At 44.4% G+C, this 27,558-nt stretch overlaps 1 protein-coding gene across 5 annotated transcripts in view; it reads right to left on the bottom strand.

Moving 5' to 3' along the window:
- Positions 1 to 18,136: 18,136 nt before the first annotated feature.
- esrp1 (epithelial splicing regulatory protein 1) overlaps positions 18,137 to 27,558 on the bottom strand; it is a 97,542-nt gene continuing 88,120 nt past the window's right edge. For 4 of the 5 annotated variants that reach the window (XM_085992643.1, XM_085992644.1, XM_085992642.1 and 1 more), the window contains 2 exons: positions 22,164 to 22,290; positions 20,029 to 20,159 (listed from right to left, as the gene is read on the bottom strand). In XM_085992643.1, the coding sequence (XP_085848769.1) occupies positions 22,185 to 22,290 (106 nt within the window). In that variant the 3' untranslated portion in view covers positions 20,029 to 20,159; positions 22,164 to 22,184. Of the gene's footprint in view, positions 20,160 to 22,163; positions 22,291 to 27,558 lie in introns of all 5 variants that reach the window. The other variant, XM_085992645.1, reaches the window with a different exon arrangement.

A 27,558-nucleotide genomic window follows, 5' to 3' on the forward strand; every position in this document is an offset into this window, starting at 1 on the left:
AGATCTCGGAGGATTATAGGACTGGCAGTTACAGAGATAGGGAGGGGTGAGGTGATGGAGGGATTTGAAAACAAGGATGAGAATTTAACAATCAAGGTGTTGCCCGACCGGGAGCCAATGTAGGTCAGCGAGCACAAGGGTGATAGGTGCGAGTTAGGCTACAGGCAGCAGAGGTTTGAATGAGTTCTGTAAAGTCTGTGGGTTGTGCAGTTAATAAATACACAGACTTCAGAAATAACAACAAACAGGTCTTTACTATTCGAAGGTCCGGGCGAATCTGCCCCAGCAATCCTGCTACAACACTTATATACTGGTGTGGTCACTATCGGTATTACAGTATACAGAAGCCAAACAAATAGTGCCACACCTAAAGTAGTTCCCTTAAAGGTGAACGGTTACATTCAATAGTTCCCTTAAAGATAGACGGGTACATACACTACAAGTTCAAGTTTATGGAGGGTGGAAGATGGGAGGTCAACCAGGAGAGCACTGGAATAGTCAAGTCCAGTGGTAACAAAGGCTTGGATGAGGGTTTCAGCAGCAGAGGAGCTGAGGCGGGGCGGAGACGGGCAATGTTACGGAGGGATCCTTTAGTGGATCTTTTACCTCCACCCGAGAGGGAAAACGGGGCCACAATTTAATGTCTCATCTAAAAAACAACACCTCTGACAGTGTAGCACTCCCTCAGTAGTGCATTGAAGTGCCAGCCTAGGTTATGTGGGATCTTAACCCACGACTTATGTATAATAGATATTTAAATGAGTCGACCCTGCAATTTACAACAGAGTCAACACTGGAGAGGTTTGATGGGTGGAAGTCCCACATGCTGCATTTGTTGAATGAATGATGTAATCATTTACAAATTTTTTGAAATGGGTCTCTGCCATTTCCGGGATCTTCCGGCTAGCTCTGTAAGGGACGGAACTTCTGCCCATCCCTTACAAGACAAATGATGCCAAGGGGGCAACCCCTACAGCAGAGCCGGAAGTGGGGATGCTCTATGTTGGGAGTTTCTGTTTCTCTGGCTCAGTTGGGGCTCAGTATTGGACTGGAAGCCAGTATTCCTAGTGAGATGAGGTGTACCAGAACCAAATCAGCAGTAGTGGGCCCCATTCGAGGGGGATCAAGGCCAGGGAAGTGGCCTAAACCTCCAAAGAAAGGCTGAATTTTTTTTTTTTTTTTTTAATGCTATCAGCCCCTTTTAAGTGGGGGCCAATGGAAGACTGTAGAGAGTTTGGAACAGGCCTGGACTTTCTCCCCCCCACAAAAGGCAGTCAGGCACCATATTTCCCAGCTGCATGAGGCAGGCAGGTGCGGAGAAGCACCACAGTGACGTGCTCCCACTGTCCCAATGCATTTTAGGTGCTCTGCAACGGACCATTCAAACTCTGGCGGGGTCAGTGCTACAGGGCATCGACAGGTGCAATGCCAGTGTAATTGCTGGGATCACATCCTGTGGATTTTCGGTGGCAAGGGGCTAGAAATTCGGCACCTTTGCGCCTACCATAAGTGCCTCCAGGGGGCGCAAAGGGCTTATTGCCTCCCAAGACATTCGGCGGGGTGTTGCTGAGGCGCTACCCGATAGTGCTGCTCCCCCGCCGGTAGATGACATAATTGCCATGCGCCATGACCCCCATAGCACCCCACCGCAGAAATTCGACTGCACCCTGCGAGGCTACCGCAGGTGCTGTCAACGCCAACCTTGCAGGTCGTGAACTGGGCCGACCTCCGCTCGCGGGGTGGTATTTAAAGGCTAGGTGCAGTCGCGACCCGTGCCGCCATTTTCTTTTTTTGGCTGACCTCCAGGTCAGCCCTCCATGGTGTGTCATGGCATGGTCCTGGCCGCCATTGCGCAGTCTGGCACCGCATCTCGGTGCCGGGCTGCTGCCATGGCACCACACCGCCCTGGTGGCCTAGTGTGGGCCATGGGAGGCCCTGCAGAGCTCGCAGCAGCCCTCTCCTTTAACTGAAGGGGCGGAGCATTGAAACACGGCTGCGCTCCGTGGAGCGCTGCCGATCGCACCCCGACATTGCCTTGGTTACCGCCCGAGATTGCGCTCCGCTTCCTGTGTGGGGCGGTAAGCCAAATTTAGCAGCCGGGGTGGTACAGTACTTCCATGCCAGGCGCTAAATGTCCGGCCTTAACTCGGTTACCGCCCCCATAACCAAATTTCGCACCCTAGGTCTTTTACCTGGGCCTATGCATTGTCCCAGTGATCCTGCATTCAATACATGGCTTGTAGAATAGAAGCTGGTTCTTTTTCTACTTTTATGGGGAAGGGAAGGGAAATTATATTTTTCTTCTCATGTCTCCTCATACCATGTTCTGTTGTCAAAAGAGTGAGCAGACACCCGTTTCTAGGCATCTGCCAATGCTGCCTTGGAACTAGTGACTAAGCAATGTAAGAGAGCAGCCGAAAATAGCCCTCCATTCGGCTTTGCCTCTTTTTCATGCCCCCCTCCTGATGAGATTATGAAGTTTCCAGATACGGAATGTGGGATCGAGCCTGTGCCATAGAACTCTGTAGGCTCCTAGAATAGCAATATTTCTTCTCCAGCTATACATCAATATGCTTTGTGAAGGTTTAAGTGGTAATTTTACAAGGTGCCGTTCCTGATGTGGAATCTCGCTGTCTACTGTCTAGGAAAGCTCCACGGCAGGAGCCTCACCTCACATAATCTCCTCTCTAATGCCAACTCGCACCAAGGAGAATGTGAGCGACATGTGGAGCACAACATATATCAAAATAGGAATCACAAGCATAGCTTGTTTATGTTCTGGAGTTATTTTGGAAAATGGATGTGTGTGGATGTCAGTTGTGGCTGTGATGCTTCCCACAGTAGAATAGCCTGCCAATACTAAGTGAATTGGTTCAAATTTGAAGAATGGGCATCTGGGTGAGGCATCAGAGGGTGACGAGCACTCTGGAATTATTCCACAGTATGAATCAGTGCCTGCAGGAGGGAAGAAAATTGTTGGGTAGGGAAATACCTTCCTTAACAATTCTGGTGAGTTTGACTCGCCTGTATTACGTTTTCACTCACCAAAAACATACTTGTCCATTAACCCTTAAATAGAATAAGGTACAGCTCTGCGACAGGGAAGACCTAGGAATAGGCTAGAAAATGTTAAGACGTAGCAATAAAACCAAGAAAAAATAATGAAGGATTAGGAACAAAGGTAAACACACTAAAATTACTTCCATTTGCAAAGTAACGCAGCCCTGACCTGTCAGCAACTGGAACTTTTCAGCACAGATAACTCAGGTGCCTCATACGTAATCTGTGAGGTGTGTACAAGTGTTTTGGTGAGACTAATGTAGCTGTGCTATCTCAGCTGGAATCTAACAAAACGCTAAGATTTAATTTGAGCCCAGCAGTCCACTGGGATATTGGAAGCAAAATCTGATTTTATATTCAATTCAAAACAGTGCATTGGGAATGGGCGATAAGCAAAGCATTGGAGCAGGTTAGGGAAAAGGAATGGTTCTTTCTCGTCATTAATGGCACAAGTACTATTACCATTGATTGAATTTAGTTGGATAGAATAACATAGAAATTACAACATTTGAAACTGGCTGTTTGGCGCAACCAGTCTGTGTTGATGTTTATCATCCACATCAGAAATTGTCCTAATCTCATGTACCTGCCCAGTTCCCATATCCCTTCACCCCCCTATCTAACCTATTCTTAAATTTTGACAATCTGCTTTAATCTCGAACTCTGGTAATGCATTCCAGTCTCACAACCCTCTGTGTAAAAAAGTTTCTCCTGCTCTCTATCCTAAATCTCTAATTTAATCTTATATCCACATCCCCTCAGTCCAGATCCGTCAATCACTGGAAACAGTCTGTTTGATTTACTCTATACTATCCCATCAGCATTTTAAACTCCTCTATCCAATCACCCCGTAATCTCATCCGTTCTAATGAAAACAGCCCCAATTTTTAATTCTTTATTTATATTTCCTCCTGCTTCTCCTTGTCCCACAAAGGAAAGATTGCCACTTACCTTGGAGGGCCTCTTCGCCATCTCGACAGCTTCTGACCTCCCTTTATTCGGCACGAAAGCCATGGCGACTTCCTCATTGAGGTCAGAGTTAAAATCCAACTGATGTAACGGGACACCGACTTGCATAAATTTAGGAGGCTCTCGTCTGCTTCCGGTGAGTACTTCAGCCACTTAGTTGCAATGAGCAACTGTAATGGCCAGTGGGAACAGAGTGTTAGGCTGAATACTCCATTTAAATGCCCCCTACCCCGTTCCCACCAGGCAGGATAAGGTTAAATCCCTCCCCTCTTCACTGTTTGCCAAACCATCTACTTTTGTGTCAACAGCAAATTTTTTAATTGTGTTCTGTATACCCAAATCCAGAGCACTGACTCCTTGGGGTACAATCCTTCTCCAATTCAACCACCCCAATTTACCCTATTGTTTCCTGTGTATCAACCAACTTACTATCCATGCTGCTACATTTCCTCTTGTACCATATGCCTGAATTTTCTAACAAGCTTCTTGTGAAACATCTTATTGAATGCCTTTCAAAAACCCAGACACAACATCTACTGCAATCTCTATCTATCCAATTGGTCACCTTCAAAAAGCTATATTAAATTTATCAAAACACAACTTGCCTTTAACAAATCCATACTGGCTGTCCTTTATTAATTTATGCATTTCTAAGTGTTTACTAATTTTAGATTGAATTATGGATTCTAAGAGTTCACCCACAACTGATGTTAGAGACCTAATTTATCATTCTTTCCCATACCTAGGAATATAGGAACAGGATTAGGCCAGTCTCTCGAGCCTGTTCCACCATTCAATCAGATCATGGTTGATCTGTACCTTAACTTCATTTACCCACCTTTGATCCATATCCCTCGATACCTTTACCTAACAAAAAATTATCGATCTCAGTCTTGAAAATTTCAGTTGAACCAGCATTGATAGACTTTGAGAGTTTCATATTTTCACTACCCTTTGTGTGAAAAAGTGCTTCTTGATTTCACTCTTAAAAGCTCGAAGTTGTGCCCCTTTGTTCTGGATTCCCCCACCAGAGGAAATAGTTTTGCTGTATGTACCCTATCAAATCCCTTAACTTGATTAGATCAGATCAGCCTTCAAGTTTCTAAACTCAAGGGAATACAAGCCACGTTTATGCAACCTGTCCTCTTAATTTAACTCGCTAAGCCCTGGTATCATTCTGGTGAATCTGCGCTGCAAGGCCAATATATCCTACCAGAGGCACGGTGCCAAAAACTGAGTGAGTACTCCAGATGGGGTCTGAGGGTCGGCTCTTTAACTGAAGCAACACTTCCTCCCCTTTGTATTCCAGCCCCCTAGATATAAAGGCCAACACTCCATTAACCTTTCAAGTTTCAGTTTAGTTTTAGTCTCTATTTATTCGCAAGACTCTATACTTTGATGCACATGCAGTTCATCTTATAGATATATATTCATTTTATACTGTATGCATCTTGTATTTGAAGGTTTCCCACTGCTAACTTGTTGAACTGTTTGCTACCAGCCCTTATCTTCATTGTCCTTCTCTATTCTTACATTGAAACTAACCATAACGAAAACAAAATACTGCGGATGCTGGAAATCCGAAATAACAGAAAACGCTGGAAAAACTCAGCAGGCCAGGCAACATCCGTGGAGAGAGAAACAGAGTTAACGTTTCAGGTCGAAGGCCTTTCGTCAGAACTGGAAAAACCAGGAAAGGGAATGGATTTTAAAGCAAGTAGGGGCTGGGAAAAGGGGGAGGGGATGAAAGAACAAAAGGGAAGGTCAGCGACAGGATAGAAAGCAGGAGAGATTAAGAGACATTGAGAGATACTCAAGGAACAAAGTCTTGACAAAGGGTTTCAACCTGAAACGTTGACTCTATTTCTCTCTCCACGGATGTTGCCTGGTGTGCTGAGTTTTTCCAGCATTTTCTGTTGTTATCAAGGAACAAAGGATGGCTCTGGATGAAGTGTGAATGGCCCTGGCAGAATGAAGGACAGCTGCCTTGTGGGAGGGAAGAAAAAAGCCCAGACGAAAGTGTGGATTAAAAAAAAAGAAAATAGGGGCCGAGGTTATGATCTGAAATTGTTGAACTCTATTGAGCCCAGAGCCTAATCGAAAGATGATGTGCTGTTCCTGAAACTAACCATGTTTCCCAATCACTATTTCCCAAGTGTTCTTGTCTTGTTTTTGCACACTTTGTATAAAAATAATAAATTGCAGGATAATGGAGTATTACAGTTTAACTCTTTTATGAAGCATCAGGTCTGTGATCTCAATCATACAGCACAGTGGAATCAAGATGGAGTTAGGACCCCTTACAGGTGCCTGCAGGCCAATGACAACTCAGCATGTGATCACGTGAATATAATAGGTATTCCTTACAGATGCCTGCGGGCCATTGATAATTCAGTATGCAAATGTTACATCCCCTTTCTTTTAAAAGAAAAATGTTATGCATTACTTTTAAACTTTTCTTCTACATAATGTTCTCGGTAGCATAAACATATAAGTAAACTCAGCATTTAACTAGCACTGAGAATATCTCAACATTTCAATAACGATGTACTGTTTTTTTTAGGGCAGCGATCCACCTACACCCTTTGACAGTTCACAAGTCAAGGATAACTCTAGGCTTGACCTCTCGTCCCGACCTTGTGTGGTATGGAACGGAGCATGCTCTTGCTTGCAGTTGACGACCTCTGGCTGCAGCTGCTGGTTGGTGCTTGGAAGGATTGAGCGAAGTCTGCGGCTCATCAACAGCTGTGCTGGCGACTTGAAGTTGTCAACCGGAGTGTTGTGGTACTCAAGGAGACTGATGTAGGGGTCTCTTGTCTGCTTTGGCTTTGTCCATGAGTGTTTTTGCAATCTGGACAGTTTTTTCAGCAAGGCCATTACTTTGGGGGTAATGTGGGCTTGATGTGACATGTGTGAAATCCCATGCCTTGGCAAACGACTCGAACTCTTTTGATTTGTATTGGGGGCCATTGTCTGAGACTAAAGTCTCTACAATGCCATGCCTGGCAAAGGTTGCCTTTAGCTTGTGGATCACAGCTGCAGATGTGGTGCTGTGAAGCTTGTCCAATTCAAAAAATCTGCTGTAGTGATCAACAGTCACTATGTAGTCCTCATTGTTCCATGTGAACAGATCCATTGCCACGACCTGTCTGGGATACGGTGAGGTATTATGGGCTCTTTGACATTTGATGGGCGGCGTTCTAGACAAATGGAACATTTTCCAACAATGTCCTCAATGTGTTTGCACATTCCAGGCCAAAACATAATGTCACATGCTCTTTGTTTGCATTTTTCCATGCCCATATGTCCAGCATGAATTTTTGTCAAGATCTCTTCTCTGAGACTGGTAGGAATGATGATTTTCTCCCCTTTGAAGACGATTCCGTTGATTTGTGACAGTTCATCTCTGTGGTTCCAGAATTCAGATATGCTCTGAGGGCATTTCCTCCTTTCCTCAGGCCATCCTTCATGTATGACTTTGCTCAGCAGTGTGAGTTGTGCATCATTCTCTGTTTCTGCTCAGATCTCCTTCAGTTTTGAGTCACTCACAGGTAAGCTGTTGTACACCACGTGCACCTGCACATCCATGCCTTCACAGAGGCTGCTGTCCTGGTAGCTAAGAGACTTTCTGGAGAGCGTGTCTGCGACAGGAATGTCTTTTCCTGGACGGTGAATGATTGTGAAGTCGTACTTCTGTAGCTGAAGGATCATTCTCTGTAGCCTTGGTGTGGCTGCGGCTAGTGGTTTCTGTAGTGTATGTAACCTGTACCACCTTAAGAGGATACCTTAAGGTGATGCCTTAAGGTGATGGACTACTTTTTGATGGCTCCTGTACATTGTAGTACCAGTGGTGACCACACCGGTATATAAACCCTGCGGAGCAAAGTGTATCCCAGTTCAGCCCTGACCCTCAATCACTAAAGACCTGTTCACTTACTTCTGTAGTCTGTGTCCTATTATTCAGTATAACTGCAATTGAAGCCACAGACTCAACAGTGGCGACGAGTCTGATCTTACCTTGCGGCAGTTTTGCATCAAAGGAAGCTTCGTCCTCAGAAACGGGCGTCGAAAAAGGGCATCCGCCCTCAACATCCTGCATCGCACGGGAGGCCATCGGAAACCCGGGTTGGATTGCTGACCACGAAGTCAAGCATCAGTGAGCATCCCTTCTACGACAGTGGCGGGTAAGCCCGATCGAGCGGCACGGGGGGGAAGTCGGCCGAGTTGTCAGTGGGAGAAGGGGAGGGAAAACGATGAAAAGGGTGGAGAACACGACCGCAGCCGGTGTCAGGGGCCGGACTGCAATCGGGCAGAGACGCGCAGCAGCCAGAAAAGCGTTTATGGCCACAAGGACCGGGGGAGCGGCGGGGGAACAAGAGCAGCAACGCAGGGGAAAATAAAGGACCGCTGGGAGGCGTGGACGGCAACAACGTGGAAATCGCCATTTTGAGTCGGCGGGGGAAGAAGACAAAGCGTGGGAAAAGCCGCCAAGCGCGGGAAAAGCTGCCATCTTGGGAAAAAAAATTAAAAATAATAATATCCAAAGGGGGAAGGAGAAACTCAGCAAGGATGCCAAAAACGGGTAACATCACTGCTTTTGATAACGATGTGGAAGATTGGGCCACTTATGTGGAACGCATCGAAGTTTACTGTACAACGAATCAGGTACCGGATGATAAGAAAGCACTAACCCTATTAAACTCAATGGGTGCGAAGACGTACGGGTTATTAAGGAACCTTGTAACACCAGACAAACCGGTAGGAAAGAGTTTCGCGGATATTGTTACTATCCTGCAGGAGCATTTAAACCCCATGCCGCTGCTGATAGTGGAACGATTTAAATTCTACAAAAGAATTCAACTGAAAGCAGAAAGCAACGCTGAATTCCTAACAGAACTGCGCAAGTTATCAAAGTACTGCCAGTTCGGAACAGGACTAGCAGATACACTGAGAGATAAGTTTGTGTGTGGGCTCCTAAGGGAAGGAACCCAGAAGCGACTGCTAGAGGAAAAAGACCTTACGCTGGACAAAGCTTTCAGCATTGCAGCATCCCACGAGGCAGCAGCACGGGGCGCTGCAGAGATACAGCAAAGGCCATTGGAATTCAGCGCCAATGAAATGGCATTGGGCACAGTAAAGTGCTATCGTTGTGGAAGGACAACGCATGACCAGAACCAGTGCTGGTTCAAAGATAAAGAATGCAGGCAATGTGGCAAACTTGGTCACATAGCAAGAGTATGCCAGTCCGGAAAGAAGACCAGCAGCAAGAAGTCACCGCAGGAGAAGTACAAAAAAGTACACAAGGTGACAGAGAACAGTTCGGATGAACAGAAGACGGATTCAGACTCCAGCAGTAAGCAACTGGGTTGTCTGAAAATACATAATGTGGGTAACACAGCAGACCACCAAACTATCTGGGTCATGCTTCGGATTGCAGGAGTCCAAGTGAAGATGGAATTGGACACTGGGTCGGCATTAACGGTCATGAATAAGCATGATTACAAAAGGTTATTCTCGCACATTCCCCTGAGGGATACGGAGATTGTATTGAAAACATACACGGGGCAAATAGTATACCCCAAAAGGAAAGATAAAAGTAAACGTGGTCTACAATGGTAAAGAAAGTCAGAAAATGGACTTGTATGTGTTACCTGATGGAGGTCCGCCACTACTGGGACGGGAATGGATCCGGAGAATAAATGTGGACTGGCATTCCATACAAGCACTGACTGTAGATGCCTGTAAGGAGGACGACGTCAAACCTAAACGACTGTCCAAAATCTTAGACGATGCTAAGGAGGTGTTCCAACAGGGACTTGGAACACTGAAAGGAATTACGGCAGCCATCAAGGTTGAAGAACATGCAAACCCAAAATTTTTCAAAGCCTTATGCGATACGACCTGCTGTGGAAGCAGAGCTGGAAGGGCTAGAACGTTCAGGGGTACTGTCCAAGGTGGACTGGAGCGAATGGGCTACACCCATTGTTCTTGTCATGAAGCGTTCGTTGAGCAACAAGCTGGGGGAACCTGGGAAGGTTCGCATCCGTGGCGATTTCAAGATCACTGTTAATCCAGTTCTTCACACGGTGCAATATCCGCTTCCGCGGATTGAAGATATCTTCGCTTCGCTGTCTGGCGGGAAACACTTCACTAAGATAGACCTGGCGCAGGCGTACCTACAGATGGAAGTTGATGAAGCATCACGTCAGTATCTCACGATCAACACGCATAAGGGCTTATATCGGTATAATAGACTGGTTTTTGGAGTGGCATCGGCTCCAGCAATTTGGCAAAGGGCCATGGAGCAGGTATTGCAGGGAATTCCAGGCACACAATGCTACCTGGATGACATCCTGATTACAGGAGATAACGATAAGGATCACCTCGCGAATTTGGAGCAGGTGTTCATCAGATTGAAAGAATATGGGCTCAGAGTTAATCGCCAGAAATGAGAGTTCTTTCAAAAGCGAACCTCGTCCTGCAGCCATGTCATTGACCGGGAGGGGCTCCATAAGTCACCTGACAAGATCGAAGCTGTTGTAAAAGCTCCTGCACCGGAAAATGTATCCCAGTTGAGGTCGTTCCTCGGGTTGGTTAACTATTACCACAAGTTTCTTCCAAATTTATCCACGGTGTTACACCCACTAAACACTCTTTTGCAAATGGGAATACTATGGAAGTGGAGCGATGATTGTAAGCGGGCTTTTCAAAAGAGCAAGGCACTGATCACCTCTAAGGAAGTGTTGGCTCACTTTAACCCAACGCTGCCTATTCGCTTAGCTTGTGATGCTTCTCCATATGGTATCGGGGCAGTGCTCTCACATAAGTTTCCAGATGGCTCGGAAAGGCCAGTCGCTTTCGCATCCAGATCATTGACCTCCGCTGAGCGCAACTATGCTCAGATAGATAGGGAGGCTCTCAGCCTCGTGTGGGGAGTTAAGAAATTTAACCATTACCTGCAAGGCCAAAAGTTTACGCTGCTGACAGATCACCAGCCGTTGGTTTCCATTTTCAACCCTAAGAAGGGTGTTCCGGTAATGACGGCGCAGAGGCTTCAGAGATGGTCCCTTTTCCTAGGGGCACATCAATATGATATTGAATTCAAAAGGTACAAAGCAACATGGTAATGCTGATGGGCTGTCGCGCCTACCACTACCTACAGCGGAAGAGGCACCGGCAGTTGACCCTGTCGAGATATTTCACTCGACCATCATCGAATGCTTACCAGTCACCAATGCGGGTATTGAGAGACCCGAAATGACCCGACACTGTCTCGGGTCTACGACTTGACAGTGAAGGGATGGCCAGCACATGGCGAACCACTGTTACCAGCATTCTCAGCCAGACGAGAACAGCTGTCCGTATGTCAAGGAACATTGATGTATGGAACAAGGGTGATTATTCCTCCGAAATTAAGAGAGAGAGTTCTGAAAGAATTGCACGAAGGTCATCTGGGGGAGTCAAGATGAAAAGCCTTGCTAGGGCTTATGTGTGGTGGCCAGGTATCGACAAACAAATAGAGAATCTGACTAAAAGCTGCTCAGGGTGCCAAAAAGTTCAAAATGCACCTCCAATTGCACCGCTGCATCCGTGGGAATGGCCTTCAGCCCCATGGCAACGTGTGCATATCGACTTTGCAGGTCCATTCATGGATTCCATGTTTTTGATAGCAGTAGACGCACATTCTAAATGGCCAGAAGTGATTAAGATGTCGACCACTACCTCTGAGAAGACGATCGCAGTTCTAAGAACCATATTTGCAAGGAATGGGTTGCCGGCGCAAATATGTTCAGACAACGGACCACAGTTCGTGTCAGAAGAATTCCAGAAATTCATGAAAAAGAATGGGGTGAAACACTATACATCTGCCCCATATCATCCGGCTACAAATGGGTTGGCCGAGAGATTTGTACAAATGTTCAAAAAGGCGATAAAGGCCATGAGTGAAGACCATATTCCACTACAACACAAGGTGGACAATTTCCTGATGGCGTATCGAAACGCCACGCATGCAGTGACAAATCAAAGCCCTGCCATAATGTTCTATAACAGAAGGTTGCGGTCCCCGTTGGATTTGTTAAAACCCAATGTGCGAAGGGAAGTCGAAAATAAGCAATTCCAGCATGTAAATAACAAGGCCACTCGTAGTTTCGAAAAAGGACAACTAGTGTTGGCCAGGGACTATAGGGATGATAAATGGCAACCTGGAACAATTCGTGCACGACAAGGACCCTTGATGTACACGGTAGACGTTGGAGAGAACGTAATATGACGTCATGCTGACCAACTTGTGGAATCGAGAACAAGGGTCGACCCCATGTCTACGGCAGAGACACCAGTTGAAGAACTTATTGAGCCTGTAGCATCTACCTCAGACTCGAACGTACCTGATGATGTTCAATCTATAGGAGATCAAGTGGATGAGTCACCCCAGCAACGAGAACCAGAGAGCCCTGAAAGGTGTTATCCGGCCCGGATCAGGAGGCCTCCTCAGAGACTGAATTTTTGAACAGTTTTGTGTGTAAATTGTATATATGTTATGCATGTAATGTTTAATTTGGGGTGTACGCTGTTAAGCTAAAAGGGGAGGAATTGTAGTGTATGTAACCTGTACCACCTTAAGAGGATACCTTAAGGTGATGGACTACTTTTTGATGGCTCCTGTACATTGTAGTACCGGTGGTGACCACACCGGTATATAAACCCTGCGGAGCAAAGTGTATCCCAGTTCAGCCCTGACCCTCAATCACTAAAGACCTGTTCACTTACTTCTGTAGTCTGTGTCCTGTTATTCAGTATAACTGCAATTGAAACCACAGACTCAACAGTTTCCTCATGATTGACTCGAGGGGCTTGTGGTCGGATTCCACAATGACTTGTCAGCTATAGACGTACTGGTGGAAACGCTTACATCCAAACAGAATTGCATATAGCTCTTTTGCGATTTGAGCATAGTTGATTTCACTGTCTGAGGGGGACCTGGAAGCGTAGCCGATGGGCTTTCCTTCTTGCAGTAATACTGCGCCTAGTCCGTACTTTGACGCGTCCACTTGTAGTCTGAGCTCTTTGCTGGGGTCGAAGTAGGCAAGAACTGGTCCTGGTTCTCTGGTGATTAAGTCTTTCATTTTCTGAAATGCTGTGTCATGTTGTTTGTCCCACAGGAACTCATTGGATTGTTTGAGCAACTGACGCATGGGTGCGTTGATTTCGGAGAGGCTCGGGGCAAACTTGGCTAAGTAGTTAACCATGCCGAGTACTGTCTCTAGCTCTGTGCGGTTCTTTGGTGGCTCCATCTTCTTGATGGCGGAGATTTTCTCTGAATCCAGCTTAATGCCATCAGTTGAGAGGCGATGCCCGAAATAACTGATCTCGGTGGATCCGATTATGCTTTTCTCGGGGTTGAGCCGGATACCTTTCTCCCGTGATCTTTGTAGCATCACACAGAGGTTCCTGTCATGTTCCTCTCTATTCCTGCCATAGATGAGGATGTCGTCTATGATTGAGACTACTCCGTTGAGGCCTTCATAGGTTTCGTCGATCTTCCACTGGAATTCATCCTGAGCTGAGATAAGACCAAATGGTAAACGCAGAAATCAGTAGCGTCCAAATGGTGTGTTGAACGCCGTTAGCTTAGATGACTCTTCCGTGAGCTTGATAGTCCAGTATCCTGATCGTGCGTCCATTACACTGAAGTAACGTGCTCCCACTAGCTTGGGTGTGATGTCATCTAGCATTGGTAGAGGGTAGTAAGGGTGTTTGATAGCCTTGTTCAAATCTCTGGGGTCGAGACAGACTCTGAGCTTGCCTGTACGTGGTTTCTCAACCACTACCAACGTGTTGACCCACTCTGTTGGTTCTGTTTCCCGGACGATGATTTCTGTATTCTCCATGCTCTGCAGCTCCTCCTTCAGGCAACTACGTAGAGTAAGGGGTAGCCTTCTCGGTGGGCAAACCACAGGGGTTGCTGCTGGGTCAAGGTGAATAGTGCATTCACCTGGGAATAGTCTGATTCCTTTGAAAACGTCAGCAAACTCCTCCATGACTGTCTGCTTCTCAACTGGTGCTGTCAATGATAGCGCTAGCTTGACGAGGTCCATGTCTTAACATGCCTTTAGACCTAGCACTGGAGGTGCTAGAGTGTCAACAATGTAAAAATCCAACATCATGTCGCTTTCTTTGTTACTTGCATTTCATCACGCATGTGCCTTTTACATTGAGCTGCTCACCCCCATAGCCGGTCAGTCTGCGTGAGGTGGGCTGTAGCTCACACTCATCCTTCAAGCTGTGATACTCACTCAGAGGAATTACATTAACCTGAGCTCCAGTGTCTAGTTTAAACCTAAGCTCTGTGCCCTGTTTTCCTATCTCAATATGGGCAAAGGCTTGCTCAGTCTCTGAAATCTGTTTTTTCTGTGACACAGAATCAATAAACAGTTCCTCTGCATTTGGCTCTCTATCTGGCATTTGGCTGTCACTCACTGTGTGTACTGCTTTTCCCCAAACAGTCCTGCACACTTTAGCAAAGTGATTCCATTTAGCACATTGCCTTCCTTTGGCAGGGCATTGCTCCTTTCCTCCATGCATCTTGTTTCCACAATATCCACAGTTTTTGAAGCGTTTTATGTCTGTGTCGCTCATTTTTAGAACTCTGTTGTTTCTGTTCTGAAACACGGGCGGTGTTCTTTGGTGTGTGTCTATTAACTGCATGCACTGTCTGTTTACGTGAGCTGTTCGTGGCGCCGGTTATGGTTTTCAACAGTGCTTAGGCTATCTCGTGCGATCTAGCTATGTCCATAGCTTTGTCCAGCGTTAGCCTGGACCCAACATTCAAAAGTTTCTCTCTCACTTTAGCTGAATGTATTCCAAACATGATGCGGTCTCTGACCATCTCATCTTTATCTGAATATTCAGAGTCTTTTACCAGCAGTTTTAACTCAGTCATGAACTGTTCAAACTACTCACTAGCTCCTTGTACTTTCTCCTGAAACTTGTACATAGCGAATATCGTATTTGTCTCGGGCATCACATATGATTCAAAACAGTCAAAATAACTTTTCAGTACCTTTGCTTCATCCGCGGTGAGAGACCATGTGTTAAAAATGTCTCTCCCTTTTTCTCCGATCCACAGGAGCAGGTTGCTGCATCTTTCTTCCTCCCCTTCGCTTTTGAACGGACCCGAGAATATCAACTGCACGTGTTGCTTGAACTTGCACCATTCTCTATGTAAGTTCAAAGATTCCCAATTCATTTGAGGTAAGGGAGCTCCAACAATGTCCATTAAATCCTTGTTCTGACACCATGTCTTGTTTTGCACACTTTGTACAAAAACAATAAATTGCAGGACAATGGAGTATTACAGTTTAACTCTTATGAAGCATCAGGTCTGTGATCTCAATCATACAGCACAGTGGAATCAAGATGGAGTTAGGACCCCTTACAGATGCCTGCGGGCCAATGATAATTCAGTATGCAAATGTTACAGTTCTCCTACTTTCACATTAGTTATTTGCCCCATTTCATTTCCCAGAACTAAATCAAGCAATGCTGCTTTCCTTGTTGGACTACAAACACACGGGATAATTTTAACCCCCCAAAATGGATGGGTTTGTGTCCGAGAAGTTAAAATTTGAAAAATTTTAAACACGACCCCAACCCGTCCACTTCCGTTTTAAAGGAGGCGGGACATGGATGGGCGATCAATCTGCTCTCAGGAGGCTGGTCTGTTGGTAAAAGCTTTTAAAAGGAGGCTGCTTGCTTCCATTTTTTTTTTAAAAAACAGGCTTTTATTTTTAACCCATTTCGGCCTGGTTTCTCAGGCCTCAGGAAAATCAGTAGGTGAAAGGAGGCATGAAGGGCCAGATCCATAAGGTAAGTGTATTTAGAGCACTGCTTGTAGGCCAGGAAGAGCAGGAGTGTTTCCCCCCCCCCACCCTGGCCCAACAAGCTTACCTGCTTCCAGCTCCATGATCATTCTCCCCGATCTTCCCCCCCGCGATCTCCCCCGTAATTCCATGCTCTCACCCCCCACCCTCCCCGCGATCTCTCTCCTCCCGACAATGATCTCCACCACCCCCCCCCCCGACCGCAATCTCTCCCTACCTGCTTTCTGCTTCTCCGTTGTGGCCTTGTGCCACTGGCTTTCCTATACGACAGGCAGTTAGCTTGTCAATCAGGCTGGCTGTCAGGCAGGAAACCTACAGAATAAATTTATAGGAACATAGGAACAGGAGTAGGCCATTCAATCCCTCAAACCTGTTCTGCCATTCAATTAGATCGTGCCTGATCTGTACCTCAATCCATTTACCTACCTTTAATCCATGTCCCTTGATACTCTACCTGATAAAAATGCCAGTCTCAGTCTTGAACATTTAAATTGGCCCAGCATCCACAGTGTTTAGTTAATATTTGCAGGACGTCCGGGAAACCTGTATTTCCGGGTTTCCTGTCCAGAATCCTCTCCCCAACCCCGCCTCCCTGTAAATATCAGGGCCATTGTTTTAGGAAGCAGTCCTGGATGTATGTTAAAAGTGTTCCCACTGTGACCACATGCATTGACTTTATTCTAATCTATCTTGGGATGGTTAAAATCACCCAATATTATTGCCATGTTGTTCTTGCACATCTCTAAACTATATGCAGATCACCACCTACATCTCATCTCCACTATTTAGTGGTCTGTAATGCACACAGAGATTTGTATCTTTTCCTCTTTTTGTCTCTTAACACCATCACTGGTGGAAGGAGAATCCAAAATAACTTTTAAAAGGGATAAATATTTTAAAAAGGAAAATTTAGAAAGAATATCGGGATAGGGCAGGAGAATGGGACTAAGTGGCTAGCTCTTTCAGAGGCCTGGCACAAGCATGATGGGCTGAATGGTCTCCTTCTGTGTTGTAATATTCTATGATTCTATGGGGGTGATTTTCTCAATGGGGAGCTTTTGGAGGCGGGACTCCCACTTGTCGGGTTTCAGTCCCGCCTCCATCAACTTCTGGCCAACCCACGCTATTTTTCCCTTGATTGACCTTGTTAAGCCCACCCAGTGGGCTTAGCAGGCCAATTAAGGGAAAGCCGGTTGCAGAGAACATCAACTTATAACGTTTCATCTGTCAAAAATTTTTGACAGATGAATTGTCATTGTTTGACAGCTCTCTGAAGCGGTCAAACAGTGACATTCTCTGTAGTTTGATGAGGTATTGAATTCAAGACCTCATCAAACTTCTTTATTTTACAGAAATGAGATGGTTGTTGCATCTGAGAATGCAACGGCCATCTGTCATCTGCAACGCGGAGGTCCGAGATTCTCCGCATACACACCGACTGAAGCCTGCAGGGAGAAACAAAGGTAAGTACACTTTTACTAACACTTTGCACTTAGCTCAGATACTCACCTCTCCACTCTTGCACCCATCACTTACCTTCACAGCACACTTTTGTACTCCCCCCCCCCCCCCCCCACAGACCCCCTACTCGCCTCGGTGACCTGCCGGGTTTCGGAGCCTTCGGGAAGCCCGCACTTGAGGGCAAAAAGGTGATAATCCTATTTTCTGTTTGTTAACTACCTGTTAACAGGCAGTTAATAGGCTTTAATCCCTTCCTGCCTCCAAGGAGATGGGACCCGGCGCGGGACGGCTACCCGCCTCCTGAGAAGATGGCATGGAGGCGGGTTGGGGCCGGGTTCGTCACCCGCCCCCAAATTCTGCCATTTTCCCAGCAGTCCCACCTCCATACCCGCCTCCCCAGGACTGGCAAAATCACCCCCTAGGAGTCACTGAAACCAACCATGTGATAAAGCTAAATTAATATACATAGTTGGAGGTAATGACTAATGTTAATTCAGCTTCTTACATTGTCAGTAACTTCTCCAAGGTGGTTCCATGATGTTATTAACACAATATAAATGAAAGTATTCGAAAAGCAGTAAAAATAGAAACAAAATAGAAATGTGTTAGTTTTTTGGCCAGTCAAACTCCCTCTAATCTCCACCCACACTACATGAAATGAGATAATATGATCATATCCCCATGATCTGACACTAGTCCAGCAACCTCATATCAAATTCAATTTGACTTCTAAACCTATACTGATTAATAATAGACCAGGAAAATATACTTACAGTATTTTATTTAACATTGAATTTAATATACAAATGTACTGACAAATATATAATTGTATGCATATACAGTATTTCTTTTTAAAAAATCATTCCTTTGACATTTCATGGATTCAAACATTAGGATAGCAGTTGTACATATTCTAACTCACAGAATTATCCTCAAGTATTGCACTCCTTGAGCTAACTCTTGCCGCATTAAAAGATTTATTCTACATTTTAGTGCTCAGACGTTAATCTCTAACATTTTATATCAAAGTTATCTGCTACAATCAACTGGCAATATTTGACTTACAATATCTTTTAATAGAAATGTTATTTTTAACAGTAAAAAAGCTTAGAAATCTACAATCTAAACATGCATACATAGCTTGAGTCATTTCAGTTGCAGATTAATCAGTTGGACTAATTATGTTTTAACACTTCCCATCTTATGTCTTTAGCCTTTCTGTCATTGTTTAACTGTACTGACACTAATGTTCAGATTTGAGAGTAAATAGGAATAATATTCCAGCCAGATAAGTGAGAACATTGGCATATAAAATCTTGGCAAATATAAAAGGTACACTGGAACTTTTTTAGTCAGTACAGTACTTGATATTGATTATTTTAGGAGGCACACAGTTTGAATAGAGCTGACTTTATGTTTGTAAACAATTTATACGTATAAAATCTTTCATATTTTTGTGGTTTTTATTTCATGCAACAGATGCATTTGTGATACTTAAGAAAGAAAGTGATAGTCTTTAGACTAAATCTTTTAAATGTTAAATAGCAGAATAAATAAACTTACAACTGTAGAAAACTACTGGAGAAAAGGTAAGCGTGGAATAGTGCTGCATCACAGCAACAATTGGCAGATATGAGCCCTGTACAAGTCTTACTTTATGGTAATGAAAAAGCAGTGTTATATAGGTCATCCATTACAATAATGATATTCAGGGAAGCATCTGGTACATTTATTATTGGAGTCAAAGAGCCTTGTACAGGTGATTTTAATAGATGAGCCCTTTTAAAATGTGTTACAGTAATGTGATGTGGAAGAGCCCTTTACAGGTGTGATATAGCAATGAGTGGCATAGAAGAGGCTTCTACAGAAGTTTTAAAGCATTTATATTAGCATAGAGGTGCTCTGTACATGTTTATTACAGTAATGTTTGGCATAGACGAGTGCTCTTCAGATGTGCTACTGTAATGAGTAACATGGAAGAGCCCTATAAAGGTATTTTATAGTAATCACTGGCATGGAAGTTCCCTGTACAAGTGTGTTACACTAAATAAACAGCTCTGTACTAGCAAGTTACAGTAATGATTGGCATTATCCCTGTACAGGTGTGTAAAATAATGATTGGTGTGAAGGAGACCTGTAAAAATGTGCTACAATAATGAGTGACATGAAAAAAGCCCTGTACAGGAGTGTTACAGTAATGATTGCCACGGAAGAGGCCTGTACTGATGTATTACAGTAATGAGTGGCATGGATGAGCCCAATACAAGTTCTGCATGATAGTAATGATTGGCATAGATCAATGTTATATACGTCATCTCTTACAATATGGAAGACCCTGTACATAGGTGTTACGACAGTATCTAAGTTCTAATGTTCATATAAAAGCCTGAACATTACAGATTGTGCTAATTAAACAAAATTGCTATTTGATGATAATGTATACATTCTTTCAATGTTCAGCTTTGCTTAACCTCTAAGATCTAATGAAAATTGTATCATTCTCACTTTGTTAGTACAATAGTTTCTCTCAAGAAAAATCTTCATTCTGAATTTTTTGTTATGGATGTTACTATTTTTGCATCAATATGCTTTTTACCTATGTTTCCATTCTGAGTAGCACATCATATTTTACAACAAGTAAAGATCCACATAGCGACTGCCAATGTGGTGGTGGTTCTTCTCTACCACAGCTTGCTTGGCAGCATCCAATGATGGGAATATCACAAAAGCGTCGCTGTTGGACAGTCCGTATAAGTTGGACATGATCAGCACAGACTCGGGGGGAATCTGCATCAGTAAATCAAAACAGCATGGCAATAATAGATAACGAGATATATCCCACAGCAACATGCGCCATCCCATAGATAAAATCCAGCACCAGACAGGCTTCTTTTATTCAGCTACTTACACTTTCCCATCACCTTGAGGTTCATTTTACTACCATATCTTAGTGTTGCTAATTTGGAACACACTAGTAAACCCTACTCTGTTTCAAAGTGCTGCTGCACCTACATTTCCATATGGATAAATATCTGTAGGATATACAGAGAATCAACAACAGCTTGAATTGTGTTCTGGGGTGGAAGTCCTGGCATACTCAGAAGTTGTGAAAGAGAGAGACAAGCTCAAACAGTTTCCAGTCACATCCCCAAGACTGAGCTTCAGCCTCAAACTTGATGGCAATAATGGGAGCCTCTGCTAATGCTGCTCTATAACATCCACGAAGAGAGCAGCCCAGGATGATTTGCCCTCGATCCTTGTAGGGACGTGTCTGGTATCTTTTGGGGCTCCCTACTGTACCATGGCTGAAATCAGGAATTTTCATTATAGGGAATTGCACATGGACCTGTGTCCTGTTGATATGTGGTGTTGTGATGCAGGCTACCATTCCCCATCTACAATAATATCACTATTAAATAATCCAGCCAATGTTTGCAGTAACTGCTACTGTGATTGAACTACACCTTTCACGTTTAGAACCCCTAAAGACTGATTAACATGGGAATGTGCAAGAAAAGGCGAGTTAGATTACAAGATCAGACATGAAACAAACACAGGGCTGCTACAAAAGAAGTGGGATTTTTTTTGGATTTTTTTTTTTTTTTTTTTTTTAAGTGTCAAGTGATGAAGAAGGGGAAATCATTGAGAAGTAAGCAACTGGTTCTGTTGTGTTGGGTATTTCTGTACTATATGTTAGTGTTGTGCAAGTTTTAATCTTATTTTCATCTCAGATAGCTACTTTTTAAATAATGAAGACTTATGCATGTCATGTTGCCAGTCCGAGAAGTACTGTTATGGAAATGTGCAGAGTGAAAGCAAGGCGTGTCGCTTCTCCAGAGAGAGAGAAAGAGAGAGAAAGAGAGAGAGAGAGAGAGAGAGAGAGAGAGAGAGAGAGAGGACAAACTGAAGGTCAAGTCATTTTGAGCTGCATGCCGAGCTCCTAGGAGCCAGCAGAGGTCTTGAAGCAGGCCATTTGTCCACCCTTTCAATCCAGGTATGTGCATAGAAAGAAAGAACTTCTATTTATATAACCTCGAGACATACCAAATCATTTTGTAGCCAATGAAATACTTTTGAAGTGTAGTCACTGTTGTAATGTTAGGGAAACTGGCAGCCAATTTCCGCACAGCAAGGTCCCACCATCAGCAATGAGATAATGACTAGGCAATCTGTTTTGATGACGTTGGTTGAGGAATAAATGGTCAGAACACAGGAACAACTCGCCAGTTCTTCAAATAGTGCCACAGGATATATTAGGCTTATTTAAAAAAGGAGTCTAACATGTTTTCCCCCCACTGTAGCTGTATAATTGCCCACTCCCAATGTATGCAAGATTATTATGCACTTAAATGCCGTAACCTACACGGCTATGGACCAAGAGCTGGAAAGTGGGAATTGGGCTGGATAGCTCTTTTTCAGCTGGCACAGACATGATGGGCCAAATGGCCTCCTTCTGTGGCATAAATTTCTATGATTCTATGATTATTTTGCTGATCGGCTTTCTCTATTGCTTTGCATTTTACCCAGTACTCAATATTAATTTAGGAGCAACTATGACATGTTAAAAGCAAACACTTTGAAACAGATACTTAGGCACATGTCTTAAGAAGGCACAGCAACTTATGTGCATTTGAAAAACCTTAAACCCATACAAAATGAAGAAAGCTGAAATCTGATCCACAATGCTTTGCACACATGTACACCATCAGTTTTCCCAACACCACATGATTTGTGAAAGCATCTTTAATACAGGTCAAGTGACCCAGTTAGGTGGACATAGCACTTTCTTACCTGCCTTCTCTTACAAGAGGTCTATCTCATGAGCCATTTAAATACAGACCCATTCTTTGGGATGTGTGAACAATGACCTGGCCTGGTCATGCGCATGCACAAGTCCTTGGCATTCCTCAGCTGGATACTGATGCAAGGTTGAACATACATAAAAATCTATTAAACTCACACCACCATTTCTGTCTCATCAAATAAAAAACACATGCTGCAATAGTTTGCTGCGGAGTCTTATCGGATTCCTTTCAAAAGTTTACCTTTAAATTGTACATTAGTTCTTAATTTCCAGATAGTAATTCCTGAGTGGAGATAAATTAGGTGAGATGTCATTCAAAGTGGATGTGGGTATTGTGATTTGAGTTATATCTGGCTTGACTTCCCAACAATATTGCCCAACCGCATGTTCTGCTGCTGTCTAGCATCTGTCCAGCAGGCTGACCATGTACAATAGCATTGTGAGGCCAGTTGAGTTCAAATGATAGCCATATCTTGGGATTTACATTGGTTATGCATCCCAGTACTTAAGCTTTAAAGATACTAAACTACCCCGGAACAATATTTTGTGGGACATTACTTACTGTGAAACATGGGGGAATTTTAACATGGGGGAGCGGCGGGGATGGGTTAAATGAGCAAAGAAATGGAAGCGTGTCGGGAAGTTAGCTCCAACCAGCCGACTTCTGGCTTTTACTCAGGCGGAACAAGGGGCAGCCAACCCGGTCCCAGGAGGTGAGTTGGTATTTTAAATATGTTAATGAGGGTGGAAGCCTCAAATTTAAACTACTTTGCGGGTTTAACTGTAGCCAGCCGGGTTTCCCCAACTCGTCAGCTGCAGCGAGGTGAAGACAGCCTCAGGGAGCACTCCTTTGTGGGCCAGGAGGGATTCCTTCCAGCCCCCCAAGCTCCCCCACTATCAAACGCCCACCCTGGGATCAAGGATCAGACCCCCAGTGGTCAGGAATCAGACACCCACCCTGGGGATCGAACCTACCTGGTCCTGCAGCCTCTTCCCCAGCGTTCCCCGCCCAACTGGAAGCCAAGCCCGTCAATCAGGCTGACTTCCAGGCAGGGAATCTGTCAGTGATGAAAGACGCGCGCTGTGGAGTTAAATCTCCACAGCACACAGAGAAACCCAGATTTCCAGGTTTCCCACATGCTACTGGGCCCCGAGCCACGCTCCCAGCGCATTAAAATGTTAAAATCCCCCCCCCCCCACACACAATTTCAAGATATGAAAATCACTCTCCAAAAAACTGTATAAGTTTCTTAATTAGATTTTTTTTTAAATTAATTCTCGGGATGTGGGCACTGTGGCAAGGCCAGCATTTCTTGCCTATCCCTAATCGCCAAGAGAAGGTGGTGGTGGCCTTCCTCTTGAATTGCTGGTAGCAGTTTGATACAACTGTGTGGTTTGCTAGGCCACTTCAGAGGGCAGTTAAGAATCAATCATGTTGGTGTGGGATTGGAGTCCCATATAGGGCAGACTGCGCAAGAAAGGCAGGTTTCCTTCCCTAAAGGATATTAGTGAACCAGTTAAGCTTTTATGACAATCCAGTAGCTTTATGGTCACTTTTACTGATACAGCCCCACAATTTGCTATACGCGGTGTACTCCTGCTCCTCCAGGCTCCACAGTCAAGTATTTTCTACAAAACTTAGCTTTTTGGCAGAGGCTTCCAGCGGTCCCTTTAAGGATCGCTGGTTAGGCCATACATAGACCTGGTTAACTTGAACGCAGCCAGCCCAGTGTTGGCAGCATTCAGGGCAGCCCAATTTTGGGAAGGAGTCATAAAACAGGCCTCAGGCCTCCTATTTGCACATGCAAAATTTCTAACGGCTGTTTCAGGCATGTACCCTGGACACCACATAGAAATTTGCGTGTGCTGTAGGCTCTGAGTTTGGTTTAATAATGAGAGGGTGTATAGAGAAAATCTGACTTTTAAAAACCTGAGCAGCAGAGTGTCTATATTTGAATAAACTGTGAATAACAAATGCATTTGTAATAAAAGTCACTGTTTTAGAAAAGTGCGCACTCTCTACCATAAGTATATTCCAGTTATTGATAATCATGTAAATCACTGATAAATCAGGAAGCACAGATTATAAGGTTGGTCGTAGAATTCCACAGGAAGGGCCTGTTGCCATGGCAACAAGCTGGCTTAGCTATGCCTCATCTGTCAAAAAGGTCACCAGTCGCCACTAAGAGAAACTGCAGTTCAATGGAAATATCATATCTGATTGATTGGCACTGAACTTATATTGATTCTGAAAATGGATGGAGGAAAAAAAATGGAAAATAATGGGCCAGAATTTGAGGTGGGTATGACGGCATATTCTCAGAGTATGCCATCATACCGCCTTTGAAATGGACTGCAAGTTTGGGATTTCCGCACGTGCTGGCGTATGCGTTAAATCCCGAACTTGCGATGTCAAGTTCCGACTTGACAGATCATCTGCTCCGCCTTGGAAATCTCAATTGCTGGTGCAAAGTTGGGCTAACTGCCCAGCAATTACGAAACTTTTACAGCTGATGCAAACAGGCATATACTGCCAAATATTTCTGCTTCTTAATAGAGTATTTTATATGAAATTTTACAGAGCTTGGACAATTTATCAGAACTATAATTCCTAAATTAGATTAAAAAATATATTCCCAAATCATTTTTTTTTTAGGTGGGTCTGTGAGAGAGAGCGTGCGGGTCATTTTGGAACTATTTATTCTCCTGGTCCTTATAATTATTCTGAAAATACATCCAATTGGAGATAATTCTGTAAAAATATAACGTTGGATGAAATGCAATATAAAGAATGTTACCAGTACAGGTAGACTATCCTTTATCCGAACTTCCGAAAACCGAAACCCTCTAAAAACCGAAAGTTTTTTCGTTCAGCGTAAGTCGTGCGCACGACATGACCAGAGTGGCGCGTGACTTACGCTGAGGAGGGCAGAGGGTCACTGAGTTCCCTCCTGGGTAGAAGATTGCAGGCCGAGCCGGGCAGTGTGAAGGAGGCATACCGGGAGAGTGAACCCAACAATACAGTGGCCCGTCCGATAGCTGCAGCGGCCTGTCCGATATTCTTTTCTCCCCCCTGACCCCCACCCTTTCGGATAAGGGATAGTGTATCCTTTATCCGCACTTCCGAAAACCGAAATCCTCTGAAAACTGAATTTTTTTTCGTTCAGCTTAAGTCGTGCGCACGACCCCAACCCCCGCCGACCCCCACCCCGCCGACCCCCCCGCCGACGCCGACCCCCCCCCCCGAGCCGACCCCCCCGCCGACCCCCACCCCCGATAAATTTCCCAGTCTTATAAAATACCTTCTGAAATCCGAAATTTTCCGAAAACCGAAACACGGCTGGTCCCGAGGTTTTCGGATAAAGGATAGTCTACCTGTATTGGAGGTACATACTTTCCCTTCGGTGTACTGATTGGAGCACCAGGCCCATGTGATCCCAGGTACGCTTCCGCACACGCTGCGCCCCTGGGATCCATGGACTGTTACGCTGCCCTCGAGTACACAGCGTCAGACAGCAAGTTCACGAAGGAGGGTCCCCATCAGGTAAGTTCGTATTCTATTCGGATGTTGGCGGTGTACTCCATAGGTACGCTGCCGACCGCAAAATCTGCCCCAATGCATCTACGGCAGTACACATTTTTAAAGAGCAAGCGACCATACATAGCGCTATCCACATTGGGGAAATGTTCTAAAATTATCAAATAGGTCACATTTTTCAAACCAAAATGAATAAGTCTCCTTCCATTGGTGACACCAGAGTGTATGAGTGTGAGAAATTGTCACTATCAAAATAACATCCGAATTGCTCAGGTTGGTTGCATCCAGCTTAAAGGAGGGATACTGCATGTGGAGAGCCAAAAGTTATCAACTTTTTATTTAAAAAACACAAAGGACTGGTCAGTTCTCCTTTTGATTTTTACTCCCCTTACCCTTCCTCTTCTGAAGGTGGTGATGTTTACATAGGCAAAGTTCAACAGGTGCTGGCCACCTTTGGGCCAACTTTGCCCAATTAGCCAGAATGCATACATGAGTATAGACAGCAAGTCTGTTTGACTGTAGGGGCTATCAGAGCTGAATATGATCCTGTCCTTGCCAGACAGCCACACATGCTAAATTCCAACAGTAGTCACTGAATAGCAGGCAGTAACTTGAAACCCTGACAAGGTTTCCCTTCTAGCCCAAGGACACTTCGGACTTTTACTTTACATTCAGATTAACAGAAGGTGATAGGTGAGCTTTAAAAAATGTCTTCTAAAGTTTGATGGAATTTTATTTAGCTCATACAAGGTGCACTAGCAGGATTGTAGCACTGGAAGTAAAGCATTCCTTCATCCACCAATTCAATTTCTGGTGTTCCAGACGAACAACCACAAAAGTAATCATCAGTTAAATTTTGGAAAAGGCACATTTATGGCTAATCACAAGGCAGCTATTTGTTCAATGACATGGCAGAGTGCTCTGAAAAACAATGGCACTCTGGAAAAGAAACAAAAATAAGTAAAGGCAGGGCGCTGTGCCCTGATAGAATCAATTAGCTAGAACATGGACATATGACCTAGAACAACCACTAAGCTGCCTAAGACCAAACTGATTGACCTGTGTGAATGACAAATTTGCACAAGGTGACAAAGTGAAAGATAACCAATATTCCATCTTCTCTATGCCACAAATGTTGCCTGAACTGTGCCCTTAACAAGTAAAGGTGGGTTTTCTGGGGTCAGTAATCAGCTGGCTGTGCACTTCATTGCAAGTTTACAATTATCTTCCAGCACTTTGGCACCATCTGGCACATGCACAGTTGAGAAAGATTACAGTTTATAGTGATGACAACGGAGAATTAGTCACTAGGCGTAAACTGAAAACACTGCCACATTAGTTTTTCAGCCTTCATTAATGATAATTTTTAAAGCCATGCTTGCCGATACACACTTTATACTATGGAATATGCCAGATGTGCAGTTTGATTTCACTCGAGTCAGCTGCTAATTTCTAGTTTTGTATTATTTTTAATTGTATTTGTAATATCCAACTTTTCTTAATCCCCTCCCCGCATTCAGGTTCTCTCCTTCCCATGGGCTTCTTTAGCTGGTATGGGAGATGAAAAAGTCAGAGACTCCCTCGCAACTGATTGTAGACTGGCTTTGGTACTATCAGCTGTCAGAGGTATGTTTGCTGCAGTGTGGAACAGTTAATGCTTATCCTGGATAGGAAATGTGCCTCTTGCAATAGGCATCCTGCTTTGGGTCCTAGGTGAGACCAAGACTTCACAAACCACGTGAAAAGACGGGGTCGGTGGGAGCTTTGGTCTAGGTAGTTTGATCAAATCCTCCCCCTTCTTTTACTGGGATTCCAGGGATGAATAAATGAGAGAGATTTCGTCA

The sequence above is a fragment of the Somniosus microcephalus genome, chromosome 7 (assembly GCF_052327205.1).
Source record: "Somniosus microcephalus isolate GS21.2 chromosome 7, FLI_Smic_1.0, whole genome shotgun sequence".
Lineage (NCBI taxonomy): Eukaryota > Metazoa > Chordata > Chondrichthyes > Squaliformes > Somniosidae > Somniosus > Somniosus microcephalus.